The 19,056-nt window shown below is 60.1% G+C and overlaps 1 protein-coding gene across 2 annotated transcripts in view; it reads right to left on the minus strand.

The window, feature by feature from the left end:
• The window catches only part of PRKG1 (protein kinase cGMP-dependent 1), a 287,512-nt gene that overhangs the window by 80,093 nt on the left and 188,363 nt on the right, over positions 1–19,056 (minus strand). For both annotated transcript variants that reach the window (XM_054174681.1, XM_054174680.1), the window contains exon 4: positions 6,424–6,529. In XM_054174681.1, coding sequence (XP_054030656.1) covers positions 6,424–6,529 — 106 coding nt within the window. The remainder of the gene's footprint in view (positions 1–6,423; positions 6,530–19,056) is intronic.

The raw sequence follows: 19,056 nt of genomic DNA on the forward strand, positions 1-19,056 counted from the left end.
GTGGGAGGTGTCCCTGCCCGTGGCAGGGGGCTGGAGCTGGGTGATCTTGAAGGTCCCTTCCAGAGAGTCACAGACTGCATTGGATGGAAGGGACCTCAAAGGGCATCTTCCCCAAACCCTCTGCACTCATCAGGGACACCTCCAGCTAGAGCAGGCTGTCCAGGGCCACATCCAGCCTGGCCTTGAATGCCTCCAGGGATGGGGCCTCAACCACCTCCCTGGGCAGCCTCTGCCAGGCTCTCCCCACCCTCACTCTCAACAATTTCTTCCTCCTCTCCACTCTCAATCTCTCCTCTCCCAGCTCAAAGCCATTGTCCCTGGGCCTGGCACTCTCAGCCCTTGTCCACAGTCCCTCCCCAGCTCTCCTGGAGCCCTTCAGGTCCTGCAAGGCTGCTCTGAGGGCTGCCTGGAGCCTTCTCCTCTCCAGGCTGCACAGCCCCAACTCTCCCAGCCTGGCCCCACAGGGGAGCTTCTGCAGCCTCTGCTCATCTTGGTGGTCTCCTCTGGAGCCTCTCCAGCAGCTCCAGGTCCCTCTTGTGCTGGGGGCCCCAGACAATTCAATGAGCTCATTTTGAACCCAGACCATTCCACGGCTCTGGGCATCAGCAGCTCAGGCTGCAGCAGTGCCAGCACAGCCTGGAGGAGGACATCCCCAGAAAGCCTGCAGCTGGAAGTTCACCATGGTGGCAAACCACGACCTTGAATGTGCAGGGAGTAAGAGGAAAGAGCCTAAAAATAGCTGCTGAGCTGCAGGCAGGCTGGTGGAAAGGGCACTGCTGTTTACTGGCATTTCTATGCCCATGAGGTCACCCCAAGAATCAGCCCCAGCAAGGAAAACAAGGCAAGGAAAGGGCACTGAGGCAGCCAGCTGGGCTCCTCCAGCAGGGCCTGGGCAGTTGCCATGGCAGTGCTGCTGCTGCCTGCCCCTTGCCCCTGGCCTGTGCTGGTGGTCAGCATCTGCAGCTCTGTGCCCTCATGCTGGGGGCTTTTACCTTGGGAAGCAGCCAGGCTGCAGAGAAGGGGCTGGGAGCTCTGCACTCACACACAGACCCTCTCTTTGCTCCCCCCAGGGTGCCCAGCACTGCTCCACTGCCAGCTTGCTCAAGCACAGGGCACATCCCCAGGCTCTGGCTTGCAAGGGGGAGCTGTGGGAACAGTGGGGCACTGCTTGGGGAAGGGGCTCTGAGGTGCTCCTGACTGCAGCTGGAAACAGAAGACTGAAATAGGAGACAGCAAGGGGATGGGACCAGTGCAGAGGAGGCCACAGAGGTGACCCAGGGGCTGCAGCACCTCTGCTGGGAGGCCAGGCTGAGGGAGCTGGGGCTGTGCAGCCTGGAGAGGGGCAGACTCCAGGGAGACCTTACACTTAGACTCCAGGGATGACCCCAAGCTGGGAGCAGATGTTGGTCAGTTAGAGGCCAGAACGGCTCTGCAGAGGGACCTCGACCCACTGGGCAGATGGGCAGAGGCCAACAGGATGGCATTCAACAAGTCCCAGTGCCAGGGGCTGCACTTTGGCCACAGCAACCCCAGGCAGAGCTACAGGCTGGGGTCAGAGTGGCTGAGAGCTGCCAAACAGAGAGGGACCTGGGGGTGCTGATTGACAGCTGCCTAAACATGAGCCAGCAGTGTGCCCAGGGGGCCAAGAAGGCCAAGGGCATCCTGGCCTGCATCAGGAAGAGTGTGGCCAGCAGGAGCAGGGAGGTCATTGTGCCCCTGGACTCTGCATTGGTTAGGCCACACCTTGAGTCCTGTGTCCAGTTCTGGGCCCCTCAGTTTAGGAAGGACATTGAGAGACTTGAAGGTGTCCAGAGAAGGGCAACAAGGCTGGGGAGAGGCCTTGAGCACAGCCCTGTGAGGAGAGGCTGAGGGAGCTGGGGTTGCGTAGCCTGGAGAAGGTTCAGGGGTGACCTCATTGCCCTCTACAACTACCTGAAGGGAGGTTGTAGCCAGGTGGGGGTTGGTCTCTTCTCCCAGGCAAGCAGCAGCAGAACAAGAGGACACAGTCTCAAGCTGTGCCAGGGGAGGTTTAGACTGGAGGTGAGGAGAAAGTTCTTCCCTGAGAGAGTTGTTAGCCATTGGGATGTGCTGCCCAGGGAGGTGGTGGAGTCCCCATCCCTGGAGGTGTTCAAGAGGGGATTGGATGTGGCACTTGGTGCCATGGTCTAGCCATGAGGTCTGTGCAGACAGGTTGGACTGGATGATCCTTGGGGTCTCTTCCAACCTTGGTTATACTGTGATAGGATCCTGCAGGAAGGCTGCAGAGGGACCTCAAGGAGTTAACAGGCTGTGCACTGCCAGGCCAAGGGGAGATGGATTGGAACTGAAGGAGAATGGCTGCAGATTGGATCTCAGGAGGACAGCCTTCACTGCCAGGGTGGCAAGGCTCTGGAACAGATTGCCCAGGGAGGCTGTGGCTGCCCCCTGCCTGGGGGTGTTGCAGGCCAGGCTGGATGAGGCCCTGAGCAGCCTGGGCTGCTGGGAGGGGTCCCTGCCCAGGACAGGGGGTGGGAGCTGGGTGGTCTCTAAGGTCTCTTTCAGCCTAAGCTGTTCTATGGTTCTGTGGTGAAGCTCAGCACAGCCTAGAATGCCAGACTGGTTTGGGTAGGGAGGGACCTCCAAAGCTCACCCAGCCCAGCCCCCTGCAGCCAGCAGGGACAGCCCCAACCAGCCTGAGCTGCACTGCTGCCAGCCATGGGGCAGCTCCCAGCTCTCTGGGCAGCCTGGGCCAGGCTCTCCCCACCCTCAGCACCAACCATTTCTCCTTCTCTCCACTCTCAAGCTCCCTCTTGCAGCCCAAACCATCCCCCCTTGGCCTGGCCCAAGAGGCCCTGCTCAGAAGTCTGTCCCCAGCTTTCTGCTGGGCCCTTGGAGCCCTGCAAGGCCACCAGGAGATCTCCCTGGAGCCTTGTCTTGTGCTGTCCCCTTCAGCTGCCAGGGAAGTCATCTCAGCCTTTGCCTCCAAAGCCCCAGCTACACCTCCCTGTGCTTCCCCATGGCACAGTGAGCTCAACCTGAGCAGGAGCCAATGCCTACACCCAGCCTCCAACTCTTCCTGAAGAGCAAAACCCAAGAGCAGAAGTGGAAGAGACAATCCCCAGCAATGTGCTTTGATCTGCTGCACAGAAGCCTCAATTCATTCTTCCCTGGGAAGACCATCAGGGGCCCCAGCACCATTAACCCTTCCTGCACTAACTGTGCTGGGAGCTGAGCTGATTTTACAGGCTCAGATTGCAATGAGTTGGAAGGGAGCTCCAAGGGCATCTTGGCCACCCCCCTGCAGGCAGCAGGCACAGCTCCAGCCAGAGCAGGCTGCCCAGGGACACAGCCAGGCTGAGCTTGGATGGCTCCAGGCATGGAGCCCCAAGCACAGCCCAGAGCAGGCTGCCTCAGCAGCAGGGTTGATGGTGGGCACGCTTGATCCAGTGTCTCTTGGCTTGGACAGCAACAATGAAAGTCAAAGCAGAGCTCTTGGTGGCTCCTGAAGCCAGATGGACCCTGGACACGCTGGAACAGGTCCCCTTCTTCCCTCCTGAGATACTCCAGAGGCTGTCTTGGGAAGCCTGGACATCCTACAGATGGGTGGTGGCCACATCTTGGGCTGGTGAATACTCTTCCAGAGGACTCTCTTGGCTTTCAAAGCCTTGGGCTGCTCATCCTGCCCCGTGGGGCAGCTGCTTCCTTGTGGCTTCCTGTGGCACTTTGGGATGCAAAGGATGCTGGGCTGCCAGCTGGGGCTGCTGCATCTGGTTCTGCACTCACCACTGCAGTTACCTCCCTTGCAGAAATCACTGCACTCTGCCCCTCTCTCTGTTGTCCTCTCTGCTCAGCCAGGGACTGCTGAGAGCCAGGGCAGAGCTGCCTCTGCTCAGGGCTGGGACTCCCAGCCCAGGCTCTGCTCCCTCAGGCACTCTCTGCAGCTCAGGGCAGCTTGGCACAGCCAGGGGCTGCTGAGAGCCAGGGCAGAGCTGCCTCTGCTCAGGGCTGGGACTCCCAGCCCAGGCTCTGCTCCCTCAGGCACTCTCTGCAGCTCAGGGCAGCTTGGCACAGCCAGGGGCTGCTGAGAGCCAGGGCAGAGCTGCCTCTGCTCAGGGCTGGGACTCCCAGCCCAGGCTCTGCTCCCTCAGGCACTCTCTGCAGCTCAGGGCAGCTTGGCACAGCCAGGGGCTGCTGCTGGCAGGCACAAGCTGCTGGCACAGTCACTGCCAGGGGCTGGGCTGCACACCAAGGGCTCTGCCACAGCTTGGGCCCCAGCCTGGGGGGCAGGAGGGCAGAGGTGGCAGCTGTGGGGAGGAGCAGACGGCACAGGGGACCCTCAAGTGCCCCCCAAGGGCTTGCAGCCCACGGAGGGCCTCTTCAGGAGCCAGCTGAGGGCTGCCCAGGGCCAAGCACCAGCAGCACTCTGTCCCTGCTGCCTTCCATCCCCATCCCTGAATCCAGCTCCAGAGCCCAGCTCCTGAACCTGGTTCCCTTCTGCTGCTGAGCCCAGGCTGGGCCTTGCCCAGTGCCTGCCCCCAGCAGCAGTGGTGCCAGTGGTGCCCTCAGTGCCATCAGGGCTTGGTTCCATGCTGCTTTGTGTCTCTGTGTCTCTGTCCCCTGGCATTGTTCTTCTCTCCAGCCCAGCTGGGGTAGTTTCTCTCCCCACCATCAGTCTCTCTCCCTTCTGCCCTTTCTCTTCCCTGTGGGCAGCAGAGGACTTCCTGCAGAGCCTCTGGCACTGCTCTGGTGGCCTGCCCAGCCCTGGGTCTGTGACAAGCCAGTGGACAGTTTGTGCCATCACTAAGTAAAGCTTGGGCTAACAGAGATCCTTTCTGTCAGCTGCAGTGAATCCCTGGCCCTGACTGTCCAGGGGCTGTGCATGTCTGAAAGCCATTGCAGTTTGCACTGCTCGAGCTGGGCCCTGCCTCAGAGGTGACACAGAGCATTCATCATCCTCTGTCCTCTTGATGTGTTCCAGGGCTGGGATGAATCAGAGTTTACACAGCAGAGTGGAACAGGAGGCCTCTTGATATGGAACATTTAGGAAGCTCTCTGTGAAAACAAATCCAATCTTTCCTCTCCAGGGCCTCTGCTCTTCAGAGCTGTGTGATGAGGCAGCCAGCTCTCACCCTTGGCACAGCACTTCCCCTCTGCTGCCCTCCTGCACACATCTTCCATAAATAACTGCTTCCTGCACCCAAATCTGCTGCCCCCAGAAGTATTTTTAGCACAGGCTTGAGCAGGAAATCATCCCAGTGTGGGAGCAACACAGGGGGGCAGTGAGAGCTGAAGCCAGCACTCAAGCTGTGGCCTCCCCAGTGCCCAGCCCAGGGCTCAATCCCTGCCCTGATTTCCACCAAGGCAGCTGCAGTAACTCAGTGCAGTGCATGAGGGAGCTGAAGAGAGCAGCCCTGGGAGTGTCTGGGTCCTGCTGTCAGCTCCATGGCAGAGGAGGATCCACACAAAGGGAATGAGGCTGGACCCTATGGATGTGCCATGGAATCCTGGACTCAGGGAGGGGGGGTGGCTTGGAAGGGACCTCTGAAGATCATCCACTGCAGCCACACTGCCATGGGAAGAGATATCCTGAGCTGCTGGAGAGGCTCCAGAGGAGGCCACCAAGATGAGCAGAGGCTGCAGAAGCTCCCCTGTGGGGCCAGGCTGGGAGAGTTGGGGCTGTGCAGCCTGGAGAAGGCTCCAGGCAGACCTCAGAGCAGCCTTGCAGGACCTGAAGGGCTCCAGGAGAGCTGGGGAGGGACTGTGGAGAAGGGCTGGGAGTGCCAGGCCCAGGGACAATGGCTTTGAGCTGGGAGAGGAGAGATTGAGAGTGGAGAGGAGGAAGAAATTGTTGGCAGTGAGGGTGGGGAGAGCCTGGCACAGGCTGCCCAGGGAGGCTGTGGCTGCCTCCTGCCTGGAGGTGTTGGAGGCCAGGGTGGATGAGGCCCTGAGCAGCCTGGGCTGGTGGGAGGTGTCCCTGCCCATGGCAGGGGGCTTGGAGCTGGATGCTCTTTGAGCTCCCTTCCAACCTACACCCATGAGCTACCCCAGCAGGAGAGGACAGAGGCAGCCTCAAGGGAGCAGATGAGACAGCAGGAAGCTAACTGGGGGCGGCGTGAAACCACGGTGAGATTCTGTGGGCTTTAAGGGCCCTTCCAGCCCAACTCCCTCTGTGGTCTCACTCAGGTACCCTCCAAACCACTCACCTGAGAGCCCCTTCCCTCACACCTCGGCCACGCAGCTCTTTGCCGACCGCCAACCTGCAAGGGCCGCGGGGCCGAACCTCCGCACGGCCCGCGGGGGGCAGGCAGCAGCCAACCGACCCCCGAGAGGGGTCAGGGGGACAGCAACCCAAACATGCCAGCCAGAAGAGGGGGCAGGGGGTGGTGTGGGAGCAGGAGGGGAGGAGCGTGGGTGCGGTGCGGGAGGAAGGAAGGCGTGCAGTACCTCTTCAGAAACTCCATGTACTCGGTGTGCTTGATGAGCCCTGTCCTCATCATGATTGTCTGAAAGCACTGCCGGTCAATGGCCCACAGCTTGACGTTCACCAGCGCTGCCGAGACGAAACACACGGCACAGACGGGGAGAGAGGTTAGCGAGCGAGCGCTGCCCGGACCCCTGCCCGCGGACCCCTGCCCGCGGAACCCTGCCCACGGAACCCTGCCCGCGGACCCCTGCCCATGGAACCCTGCCCGCGGACCCCTGCCCGCGGACCCCTGCCCATGGAACCCTGCCCATGGAACCCTGCCCGCGGAACCCTGCCCGCGGACCCCTGCCCCCGGACCCCTGCCCGCGGACCCCTGCCCGCGGACCCCTGCCCGCGGAACCCTGCCCGCGGAACCCTGCCCATGGAACCCTGCCCGCGGACCCCTGCCCGCAGAACCCTGCCCGCGGAACCCTGCCCGCAGCCCCCTGCCCGCGGACCCCTGCCCGCAGAACCCTGCCCGCGGAACCCTGCCCGCGGAACCCTGCCCATGGAACCCTGCCCATGGAACCCTGCCCGCGGACCCCTGCCCGCAGAACCCTGCCCGCGGACCCCTGCCCGCGGACCCCTGCCTGCGGACCCCTGCCCGCAGAACCCTGCCCGCGGACCCCTGCCTGCGGACCCCTGCCCGCGGAACCCTGCCCGCGGAACCCTGCCCATGGAACCCTGCCCATGGAACCCTGCCCGCGGACCCCTGCCCGTGGACCCCTGCCCGCGGAACCCTGCCCGCAGAACCCTGCCCGCGGAACCCTGCCTGCGGACCCCTGCCCATGGAACCCTGCCCGCGGACCCCTGCCCGCGGAACCCTGCCCGTGGAACCCTGCCCGCGGCTCCCTGCCCGCGGAACCCTGCCCGCGGAACCCTGCCGGCAGCTCCCTGCCCGTGGACCCCTGCCCGCGGACCCCTGCCCGCGGACCCCTGCCTGCAGCCCGCTGCACGCCGGTGACACACCACGGAGCGGCCCCAGGCCGGGGGACGCCCCACGGGCGAACGGGGACCAGCCAGGGACACAGCAGGGGCACGGCAGGGGTACAGCAGTGACAGAGCAGTGACAGAGCAGTGGCAGAGGAGGGGCAGAGCAGTGACAGAGCAGTGGCAGAGCAGTGGCAGAGGAGGGACAGAGGAGGGACAGTGCAGCGACAAAGCAGTGGCAGAGCAGTGACAGAGCAGTGGCAGAGCAGAGGCAGAGCAGTGGCAAAGCAGTGGCACAGTAGTGGCAGAGCAGTGGCAAAGCAGTGACAAAGCAGTGGCAGAGCAGTGGCAGAGCAGTGGCAGAGCAGAGGCAGAGCACTGGCAGAGCAGTGGCAGAGCAGAGGCAGAGCACTGGCAGAGCAGTGACAAAGCAGTGGCAGAGCAGTGGCAGAGCAGAGGCAGAGCAGTGGCAGAGCAGAGGTAGAGCAGTGACAGAGCAGGGGCAGAGCAGTGACAAAGCAGTGGCAGAGCAGAGGCAGAGCAGAGGCAGAGCAGTGACAAAGCAGTGGCAGAGGAGGGACAGAGCAGCGACAAAGCAGTGGCAGAGCAGTGGCAGAGCAGAGGCAGAGCAGTGACAGAGCAGGGGCAGAGCAGTGTCAAAGTAGTGACAGAGCAGTGGCAGAGCAGTCACAGAGCAGTGAGTGACAATGCAGTGGCAGAGGAGTGCCAAAGCACTGACAATGCAGTGGCAGAGGAGTGCCAAAGCACTGACAGAGCAGGGGCAGAGCAGTGACAGAGCAGTGGCAGAGCGGTGGCAGAGCAGTGACAGAGCAGTGCCAAAGCACTGACAGAGCAGGGGCAGAGCAGTGACAGAGCAGTGGCAGAGTGGTGGCAGAGCAGTGACAGAGCAGGGGCAGAGCAGGGGCAGAGCAGTGCCATCCCCCTCCCCTGCTGGCCGGCATGCAGTGGGGGGAGCTGCAGCAGCCTCAGGCCGGGCTGTGCCTCTGGAGAGAGCATCACCCAGCCCAGCCCGAGCCCAGCCCAGCTGTGATACCAGAGGAAGCCGCTGGAGGCAAGGCAGGAGCTGGGGTGGGCTCAGGGCAGCCTGGCTCTGCCCTGCTCCAGTTTCAACCTACCCTGCTCCAGATTCAATCTGCCCTGCTCCAGTTTCAACCTACCCTGCTCCAGATTAAATCTGCCCTGCTCCAGTTTCAACCTGCCCTGCTCCAGTTTCAACCTACCCTGCTCCAGATTAAATCTGCCCTGCTCCAGTTTCAATCTGCCCTGCTCCAGTTTCAATCTGCCCTGCTCCAGATTAAATCTGCCCTGCTCCAGTTTCAATCTACCCTGCTCCAGTTTCAATCTGCCCTGCTCCAGATTAAATCTGCCCTGCTCCAGTTTCAACCTGCCCTGCTCCAGTTTCAATCTACCCTGCTCAGATTAAATCTGTTCTGCTCCAGTTTCAACCTGCCCTGCTGCAGTTTCAATCTACCCTGCTCCAGATTACATCTGCCCTGCTCCAGTTTCAATCTGCCCTGCTCCAGTTTCAATCTACCCTGCTCAGATTAAATCTGTTCTGCTCCAGTTTCAATCTACCCTGCTCCAGATTAAATCTGCCCTGCTCCAGTTTCAATCTCCTCTATTCCAAACCATTGCCCCTGGTCCCATCCCCACAGCCCCTCCTGCACAGTCCCTCCCCAGCCTGCCTGGGGGTGCCCTGCAGATACTGAACTGCAGCTCTGAGGTCTCCCTGGAGCCTTCTCTTCTCCAGGCTGAACAGCCCCAGCTCTCCCAGCCTGTCCTTGTAGGACACAGTAGGCAACTGTCCTAGCAAGGACCATGGAGCTTAGGGGAAGCTAATTAGTTAGGTGCAGAGAAGGCCCTGGTGCACTGCTCACTGGATCACTGCTCCTGCTTCACAGCCACAGTTCTGCTGCCTAATGACAAACAGATGTTTTAATAATGGGGAATGGCAGCAGAGCTTTCAGGGTGAGGATGAGCCTCAGAAGCAGCTGTCAGCATCCTCTCCTCTTGTCAAGTGGTGAGGGCTCAAAGGGACCTCTGGGCATCCCCCAGCCCCAGCCCCTGCTCCAGCAGGGCACCCCCAGCAGCTTGCCCAACAGCACAATGCCCAGGGGGGGTTGGAAGCTCTCCACACCAGGAGACTCCACAACCTCTCTGGGCAGCCTGCTCCAGGCCTCCAGCAGCCTCACACCAAACAACTTTCTCCTCCTGCTCAGCTCCAACCTCCTGCCTGCCACTCTGTGCCCCCTGTGCTGGCCCTGGGCACCACTCAGCAGAGCCTGGCGTTGGAAGCTCTCCACACAACCCCTCCGGGCAGCCTGCTCCAGGCCTCCAGCAGCCTCCCACCCAACAACTTTCTCCTCCTGGGCTCCTGTTACACTTTAAATGCTCAGTAGACGTGTCCAAGGGGGGGCTGAAGGAGCAGCAGGCATGCTGCCAAGGTGTGATGAGATGAGCAAGGTCCAGGAGCTGTGCCTGTGAACGCCTGGAGATGAGGAAGCTCTCTGCTGATGGTTACATCAATGCCAATTCCACCCGGGATTCACTGAAGCCTGGAAGCATTTTGCTTGGCAGAGGCCTTTCAGATCAAGCCCAGGCATTCAGCCAGCACTGCCAGGCCACCACTACCCTGTGCTCCTCAGCACCACATCTCCTCAGCTGTCTAATCCCTCCAGGGATGGGGATGCCACCACTGCCCTCCCTGGGCAGTGCACTGCAGGGTTGAAAAGAGCATGGCTTGAAGGAGACAACAGAGCTGACTCCAACACCAAGGATATCAAAGAGTATCCCTAGAATCACACAATGGGTTGGGTTGGAAGGGAGCTCAAAGAGCATCCAGCTCCAAGCCCCTGCCATGGGCAGGGACACCTCCCACCAGCCCCAGGCTGCTCAGGGCCTCATCCAGCCTGGCCTGCAACACCTCCAGGCAGGAGGCAGCCACAGCCTCCCTGGGCAGCCTCTGCCAGGCTCTCCCCACCCTCACTGCCAACAATTTCTTCCTCCTCTCCACTCTCAGTCTCTCCTCTCCCAGCTCAAAGCCATTGTCCCTGGGCCTGGCACTCCCAGCCCTTGTCCACAGTCCCTCCCCAGCTCTCCTGGAGCCCTTCAGGTCCTGCAAGGCTGCTCTGAGGTCTGCCTGGAGCCTTCTCTTCTCCAGGCTGCACAGCCCCAACTCTCCCAGCCTGGCCCCACAGGGGAGCTTCTGCAGCCTCTGCTCATCTTGGTGACCTCCTCTGGAGCCTCTGCAGCAGCTCCAGGTCCTTCTTGTGCTGGGGGCCCCAGAGCTGGAGGCAGTGCTGCAGGTGGGCTGTGAGCAGAGCAGAGCAGAGGGGCAGAATCCCCTCCCTGTGCTGCTGCTCTCCCTGCTCTGGCTGCAGCTCAGCACTCAGCTGCCTGCTACCCATTGCCAGGAAAAGGAGGAAACAACCCAAAAGAACCCAAGCCTCTGCTGGGGGTGTGAGGTCCCCCCCCTGGGATGCATCATTTGCATCCAAGATCACAAAAGCAGTGCCAAGAATCCTGGTGTCTGAGAGCAAGGAGCAAAGGAACTTATCCACATTGTCAGCAGCCACAAAGCAGTTCCAGCTCGTTGCCTAGAGCAGCTCCAAGAACAAGGCAGCCCAATGTCCCCAGTTAAAGGAGGCTGCTTAATCCTGCCCTGATTTGGAGCAGAAGACATTGATGAATGAAGAAGCCAGCTTGAAGGGCCACTTCACAAGCAGCAGCACAAAACAAAGAGCTTGGGCACCTCTGAGACTGCCCAGCGTGAAGGCAGAGCCCTGCCACAGGGCTGGGGAGGTGCCAGGGGTCTGGGTTTGGGGAAGAGAGGAGCTGATGTGCTGCTGCTGGTGAAGAAAAGCCCCAGCATGTCACCCTGCCAGCAGGCTGGGGCTGGATCAGCCCTCTGGAATCATCCACTCCACCCCTAAAGCAGGAGCACTCCACTCCTGGAATCATCCACTCCACCCCTCTGCTAAAGCAGGAGCACCCACAGCACTTGCCCAGGGCTCACAGAGTGCATTGGGTTGGGAGGGAGCCTCCAAGGGCATCTTGTGCAGGCAGCAGGCACAGCTCCAGCCAGAGCAGGCTGCCCAGGGACACAGCCAGGCTGAGCTTCAATGGCTCCAGGCATGGAGCCTCCAGCACCTCCCTGGGCAGCCTGTGCCAGTGTCTCCCCAGCCTCCCTGTGCAGAGCTTCCTCCTGATGGCCAACCTGGCTCTGCCCTGCTCCACTTCCAAACCATTGCCCCTGGTCCCATCCCCACAGCCCCTTCTGAACAGTCCCTCCCCAGCCTGCCTGGGGGTGCCCTGCAGATACTGAACTGCAGCTCTGAGGTCTCCCTGGAGCCTTCTCCTCTCCAGGCTGCACAGCCCCAACTCTCCCAGCCTGGCCCCACAGGGGAGCTTCTGCAGCCTCTGCTCATCTTGGTGGCCTCCTCTGGAGCCTCTCCAGCAGCTCCAGGTCCTTCTTGTGCTGGGGGCCCCAGAGCTGGAGGCAGTGCTGCAGGTGGGCTCTGAGCAGAGCAGAGCAGAGGGGCAGAATCCCCTCCCTGTGCTGCTGCTCTCCCTGCTCTGGATGCATTGTCCCTGGGCCTGGCACTCCCAGCCCTTGTCCACAGTCCCTCCCCAGCTCTCCTGGAGCCCTTCAGGTATTGCAAGGCTGCTCTGAGGTCTGCCTGGAGCCTTCTCCCCTCCAGGACCCTCCACTTGCCCTTGGTGAAGCTCACAAAGGTTCCCCTGCCCAGCTCTGCTGCCTGCCCACATCAGTGCTGTGTAACAGCAGACATCCAGCTGTGACTGAGCCCTTCTGCTGTGTTTTCCCACAGTGCTGTGCCTTCATCTTCCCAAAAGGAGCTGAGCTCTGCCAAAGAGCTTCTCTGGCTTTATCTTTTTGGAGACCAGTGGCCAACCACAGCCTGAGTCAAGCAGAAGTCAGACAGCAGTAATAGCACTGGAGGCTGAAGAGCACAGGCAGGGCACTGCAAAAGGGCAAGCTAAAAGGTCACTTAGGAGCCAGGAGCAGCCAGTGCTGTGCTTGCCAGCAACAAGCTCTTGCTGATGAGAAAGCAGGAGGCAAAGCCTGGAAGCTCCATGAGAGGCTCCAAACCCACTCCTGCCTTGGTACTCCTCTCAGCACAGCTAGCAGCAGCTGGGCTCTCCATGGAGCACTCCACAGAACCACCTGAGTTAGGTGGCAACAACATGGGGGCTGCAGCAAGGCAGACATTTGGTTGTGTTGGGTGAGAGGGGATTCAATGTGAGAAGCTCTTGCTACCAGGCAGGAAAGGCCCTGGGGGTGCTGGGTGGCAGCAGCTGGAGAGGAGCCAGCAGTGGCCAGGGGGGCAAGAAGGGCAGCAGCAGCCTGGCCTGCAGCAGCAATGGTGTGGGCAGCAGGAGCAGGGCAGGGCTTGTGCCCTGGGCTGGGCACTGGGGAGGCCACAGCTTGAGTGCTGCCTTCAGCTCTGGGCCCTCCCTGCCAGAAGGAGCTTGAGGGCTGGAGCAGGGCCAGAGAAGGGCAAGAGAGCTGGGGAAGGGTCTGGAGCAGAGGGCTGGGGAGGAGCAGCTGAGGGAGCTGGGGGTGTGGAGTGTGGAGCAGAGGAGGCTGAGGGAGACCTCCTTGCTCTCTGCAGCTGCTGAGAGGAGGCTGCAGCCAGCTGGGGGCTGGGCTCTGCTCCCTAGTCTCAGGTGACTGAAGGAGAGGAACTGGCCTGAGATTGTGCCAGGGGAGGCTTAGGTTGGAGCTGAGGAACAATTTGTTTGGTGCCAGGGTGGTCAGGGCTTGTCAGAGGCTGTCTGTAGTGCTCTTCTCCATAACTTTGCTCTGGCTCCACACTGGTGTTCACACCAATCCAAACCAGACTTTAGCAGATGAAAACCAGATGCCCTCAAAAGAACAGAGCAAAAACCCTCTGGGCTTTGCTGCTCCCCTGACAAAGCTGCTCTGGGAGCCTTTTTGCCTCTATGCTGGCTGCAGAAGGGAGCCTTGGCATTAAATTCATCAACCCCTTCCTGCTTTGGACAGTCAGTTATCACATTTCTCCCCCAGTGCACGTGCCTGGAACCAGGCTGTGCAACCAGGACACAGGGAACGTGGTTTGGCCACGCTGCCTCCAAGAGATTGGACCCTGAGGGCCTTGTTCTGTGCAGTCTCTCTTTCTTACATATCTGTGGGCAGAGCTGGCTCTCAGTCTGGGCAGGGACACCTCCCACCAGCCCAGGCTGCTCCAAGCCTCATCCAGCCTGGCCTTCAGCACCTCCAGGCAGGAGGCAGCCACAGCCTCCCTGGGCAAGCTGTGCCAGTCTCGTTCCAGCCCAGCTGCAGCCCCCTGCACTTGCTCTTTTGTCAGCACACCATCACAGAAGTGGCTCCTTGCTAAGGAAGGACTCATTTCCTTCTGGGGAAAGGGCAGGGCTTCAGTTTCCTGCACTTAGCTGGCCCAGCTGGGCTTCTCTGTTGGCAGTGTAGTGCCCAGTCTGGCCTCAGCTGAGCATCACTGAACACAGCTACAAACTACGCTCCTGTGCTGCACTTAGGACTCTCTGGGGTATGGCAGGCACTGAACATGGGGCTGTAGAAATGCTTTGTGCTTGATGTTCCTCCTCTCTTTCTGCTGCACTGCAAGGTGGAGGCACCCTAAAATCACACAGAATCAACCAGGTTGGAAAAGACCTCAGAGATCATCCAGTCCAACCTACAATCTAATACCCAACACCTCCTGGCAACTAAGCCATGGCTCCAAGTGCCTCAGCCAAGCCTTTTGTGAACACCTCCAGGGATGGGGACTCCACCACCTCCCTGGGCAGCACATCCCAAGGGCAAATTACTCTTGCTGGGAAGAACTTTCTCCTCACCTCCAGCCTAAACCTCCCCTGGCACAGCTTGAGACTGTGTCCTCTTGTTCTGGCGCTGGGTGCCTGGGAGAAGAGACCAACCCCCACCTGGCTACAGCCTCCCTGCAGGGAGTTGGAGAGAGCAAGAAGGTCTCCCCTGAGCCTCCTCTTCCCCAGGCTAAGCAACCCCAGCTCCCTCAGCCTCTCCTCCCAGGGCTGTGCCCCAGACCCCTCCCCAGCTTTGTTGCCCTTCTCTGGACACCTTCCAGCAGCTCAACCTCCTTCCTAAACAGTGTGGCAGGCTGCACAGGGACACACTGAGTCTGACCTTGATTGTCTCCAGGGACAGAAGTTGACTCATGTTCCATATAGTAACCTGGCTTAAAAATAAACCTGGACTTGGAGGTTTCCACACAGCCAAAGCTTCACTCACTTCAGAGGCACACTAAAGGAGACCCCAATTTTAGTGGACCACTGCAACAGGCTGCCCAGGGAGGTGGCTGAGGCCCCATGCCTGGAGATAGCACAGGGCTGGAAGGGAGAGGCTGGACAGGGATCTGGCCTGGATGAGTTTTGGAGGTCCCTTCCAACCCAAACCATTCTGTGATGGCAAAGAGCAACCGAGCTGGGGAAGGGTCTGCAGGGCTGGGAAGGAGCAGCTGAGGGAGCTGGGGGTGTGGAGTGTGGAGCAGAGGAGGCTGAGGGAGACCTCCTTGCTCTCTGCAGCTGCTGAGAGGAGGCTGCAGCCAGCTGGGTGCTGGGCTCTGCTCCCAAGGAACAAGGAACAGGAGGAGAGGAAACAGCCTCAGAGTGCACCAGTGAAGACATTCAAGATCAGACTGGATGTGGTCCTGGGTAACCTCATCTAGTGGAGGATGTTCCTGCTGACTGCAGAGGGGGGTGGACTGGATGACTTTTGGAGGTCCTCTGCTCCTCTGCTCTGCTTTGCCTCACTGAGACTCCAGCACAAGAGGCACATGGAACTGTTAGAATGAGTCCAGAGGAGGCCACCAAGATGAGCAGAGGCTACAGAGCCTCCCCTGTGGGGCCAGGCTGGGAGAGTTGGGGCTGTGCAGCCTGGAGAAGAGAAGGCTCCAGGCAGACCTCAGAGCAGCCTTGCAGGACCTGAAGGGCTCCAGGAGAGCTGGGGAGGGACTTTGGACAAGGGCTGGGAGTGCCAGGCCCAGGGACAATGGCTTTGAGCTGGGAGAGGAGAGACTGAGAGTGAAGAGGAGGAAGAAATTCTTCCTCATGAGGGAAGTGGTTGCCCAGAAAAATTGTGGAGGCTCCAAGCTGGGCAGGAGGAAGCTCATGGCAGGGTCCTGCCCCTGGAGAGGAACAACCTCCTGCAGCAGCACAGGGGAGGGGAGCCCTGCTGGCACTGCTGGGGGACAAGTTCCCCAGGAGCCAGCAAGGTGCCCTCATGGCAAGAAGGGCAATGATCTCCTGGGGTGCATTACAAAGAGAGTGTCCAGCAGCTCAAGGGAGGCTCTCCTCCCCCTCTACTCATCTCTAGTTACACCACTTCTGGAGGATTGTGTCCAGTGCTGGGCAGTTCACAGTCTCACAGTCTCAGTCTCACACTCTCACACTCTCACAGTATCACTAAGGTTGGAAAAGACCTCAAGGATCATGGAGTCCAACCTGTCTCCACAGACCTCAGTTCAAGAGGGACAGCCAGAGCAGGCTGCAAAGCTGCTGAGGGGCCTGGAGCAGCTCTGGGAGCAGCAAAGGCTGAGAGCCCTGGGGCTGAGAGCCTGCAGGAGAGCAGCCCCAGAGGGCAGCTGAGCAATGCTCAGCAAGAGCTAAAGGAGCTGTGGGGGGCAAGAGGCTGGGGCCAGGCTCTGCTGAGTGGTGCCCAGGGCCAGGCCAAGGGGCACAGAGTGGCAGGCAGGAGGTTGGATGTGAGCAGGAGGAGAAAGTTGTTTGGGGTGAGGCTGCTGGAGGCCTGGAGCAGGCTGCCCAGAGAGGTTGTGGAGTCTCCTGGGGTGGAGAGCTTCCAACCCCCCCCCTCTAGCCCCGGGCTGTGCCAGGTGTGAGTGCAGAGCCACCAAAAGCAAAGCCCCACACCCCTGCCCACCGGGCTGGAGGCTGGCTGTGTGCATTGCTATTCATGCAGCCCAGCAAGGCTGTCAAACTCCGCCGCGGTGACTCAAAGCAAGAGGCAGCGCTGATGGATGTGTCAGCAAAGGCAGCTTGATAGCAGCCATCAGCGAGGCACGTGGGACGAACAAGGGCCCTGGGACTGACAGGCTGTCAAACAGCAGCGGGGCTCAGCTGCCTTCCTTTTGGCACCGCAGGGAAGAGACGTGGGGGGAAAAAACACAAGCGGTGTTTAGGCAGGCTGTGGGGGATGGAGAGGCTGCAGGTGGGGAGGGGAGCCACAGCCTGGGCTGCATCCAAAGCGGTGCGGCCAGAGCTGGAGGGAGGGATCCTGCCCCTCTGCCCTGCTCTGTCCTGCTCTGCTCAGAGCCCACCTGCAGCACTGCCTCCAGCGCTGGGGCCCCCAGCACAGGAAGGCCCTGGAGCTGCTGGAGAGGCTCCAGAGGAGGCCACCAAGATGAGCAGAGGCTGCAGAAGCTCCCCTGTGGGGCCAGGCTGGGAGAGTTGGGGCTGTGCAGCCTGGAGAGGAGAAGGCTCCAGGCAGACCTCAGAGCTGGAGTTCAGTATCTGCAGGGCACCCCCAGGCAGGCTGGGGAGGGACTGTTCAGGAGGGGCTGTGGGGATGGGGCCAGGGGCAATGGTTTGGAATAGAGGAGATTGAAACTGGAGCAGGGCAGATTTAATCTGGAGCAGGGCAGATTTAATCTGGAGCAGGGCAGATTTAATCTGGAGCAGGGCAGATTTAATCTGGAGCAGGGTAGGTTGAAACTGGAGCAGGGCAGATTTAATCTGGAGCAGGGCAGATTTAATCTGGAGCAGGGCAGATTGAAACTGGAGCAGGGCAGGTTGAAACTGGAGCAGGGCAGATTTAATCTGGAGCAGGGTAGATTGAAACTGGAGCAGGGCAGATTTAATCTGGAGCAGGGCAGATTGAAACTGGAGCAGGGCAGGTTGAAACTGGAGCAGGGCAGATTTAATCTGGAGCAGGGCAGATTTAATCTGGAGCAGGGTAGATTGAAACTGGAGCAGGGCAGATTTAATCTGGAGCAGGGCAGATTGAAACTGGAGCAGGGCAGATTGAAACTGGAGCAGGGCAGGTTGAAACTGGAGCAGGGCAGATTTAATCTGGAGCAGGGTAGGTTGAAACTGGTGCAGGGCAGATTTAATCTGGAGCAGGGTAGATTGAAACTGGAGCAGGGTAGGTTGAAACTGGAGCAGGGCAGATTGAAACTGGAGCAGGGTAGATTGAAACTGGAGCAGGGCAGAGCCAGGTTGGCCATCAGGAGGAAGCTCTGCACAGGGAGGCTGGGGAGACACTGGCACAGGCTGCCCAGGGAGGTGCTGGAGGCTCCATGCCTGGAGCCATTGAAGCTCAGCCTGGCTGTGTCCCTGGGCAGCCTGCTCTGGCTGGAGCTGGCCCTGCTGCCTGCAGGGGGGTTGCACAGATGCCCTCAGAGGCTCCCTTCCAGCCCAGTGCAGTCTGTGGCTCAGTGAAGTTTATCTGTGTAGGCTCTGCTGAACTATTTCTTCCTCAGCTAATTGGGAGTCAGCCAAATCTCAGAATCCCAGAATGGATTTGGCTGGGAGGGACCTTAAAGCTCATCCAGTTCCAAGCCCCTGCCATGGGCAGGGACACCTCCCCACCAGCCCAGCTTGCTCAAGGCCTCATCCACAACCTCCCTGGGCAGCCTGTTCCAGTCTCTCCCCAGCCTCACTCTCAAGCCTGTCCTCCTAATACATGCAGGTCTCTCTGAAACATGCAAGCCTGACCCACAGTCCATAGCAGGTGAGCTCTGAGGCCATGCCAGCCCTCTTAGCTGGTGCTGGCCACGCTGCTCTGATCTGGGAACCCAGCAGCAGTCACTCAATCACTGCTCAGGGTCTTCACTCTCTCCCTCTTTGCCAGGAGCCCAATCTATTTCCAGATTGCCATCAGACTCTTGTCAGTTGTAATCCAGCCTGAAAGCTGAAAGGCCTCCAGGACAAGAGATGAAGCCTGACAGCTTCTCCTACAGAAAGCCCTCACTTGCCTGGTTGCCACCCAGACCTCAAGGCCCAGCACTGGTTAAAAGCTCTTCCATGAGTGCTGGCCACAAACACAGCTTGTGAGCTGAAAACCAGGCTGCAGGGGCAGAGCAGAAGGGCTTTGCTGTTGAAAGGCTCTGGGCTGTTACTCAGTGATCTCCTCACACAATCAAGAGGGCCACAGGATGCTCAGGTTGGAAGGGACCTCAGAGCTCATCTACTCCAGGCCCATGCCATGGGCAGGGACACCTCTGAGCTGCTCAAGGGCAGCTGCTTTAAGGGTGTGGGAATGGTGGGAACATGGGCAGAGGCTCACAGCTTCTTACCCCAAAGGATTGGCATTGACAGGGGATCCCTGGGCTCCAAGGGATCAGAGCATTCCTTGAACCCCACTGTCTCCTGAGCAAGAGAAAACAAACCAGCCCCAAAGCTTTCTGACTCCAGGGGCAGCATTTTTGCCTGCCTGCTAACAGCACAGACTCACAGCATGGCTTGGGAGGGAGCTCAAAGCTCAGCCAGCTCCAAGCCCCTGCCATGGACATCTCCCACCAGCCCAGGCTGCTCAGGGCCTCATCCAGCCTGGCCCTGAACACCTCCAGGCAGGAGGCAGCCACAGCCTCCCTGGGCAGCCTGTGCCAGGCTCTCCCCACCCTCACTGCCAACAATTCCTTCCTCCTCTCCACTCTCAATCTCCTGATCTT

This window comes from Dryobates pubescens, chromosome 30 (genome assembly GCF_014839835.1).
Source record: "Dryobates pubescens isolate bDryPub1 chromosome 30, bDryPub1.pri, whole genome shotgun sequence".
Taxonomy (NCBI): Eukaryota; Metazoa; Chordata; class Aves; order Piciformes; family Picidae; genus Dryobates; species Dryobates pubescens.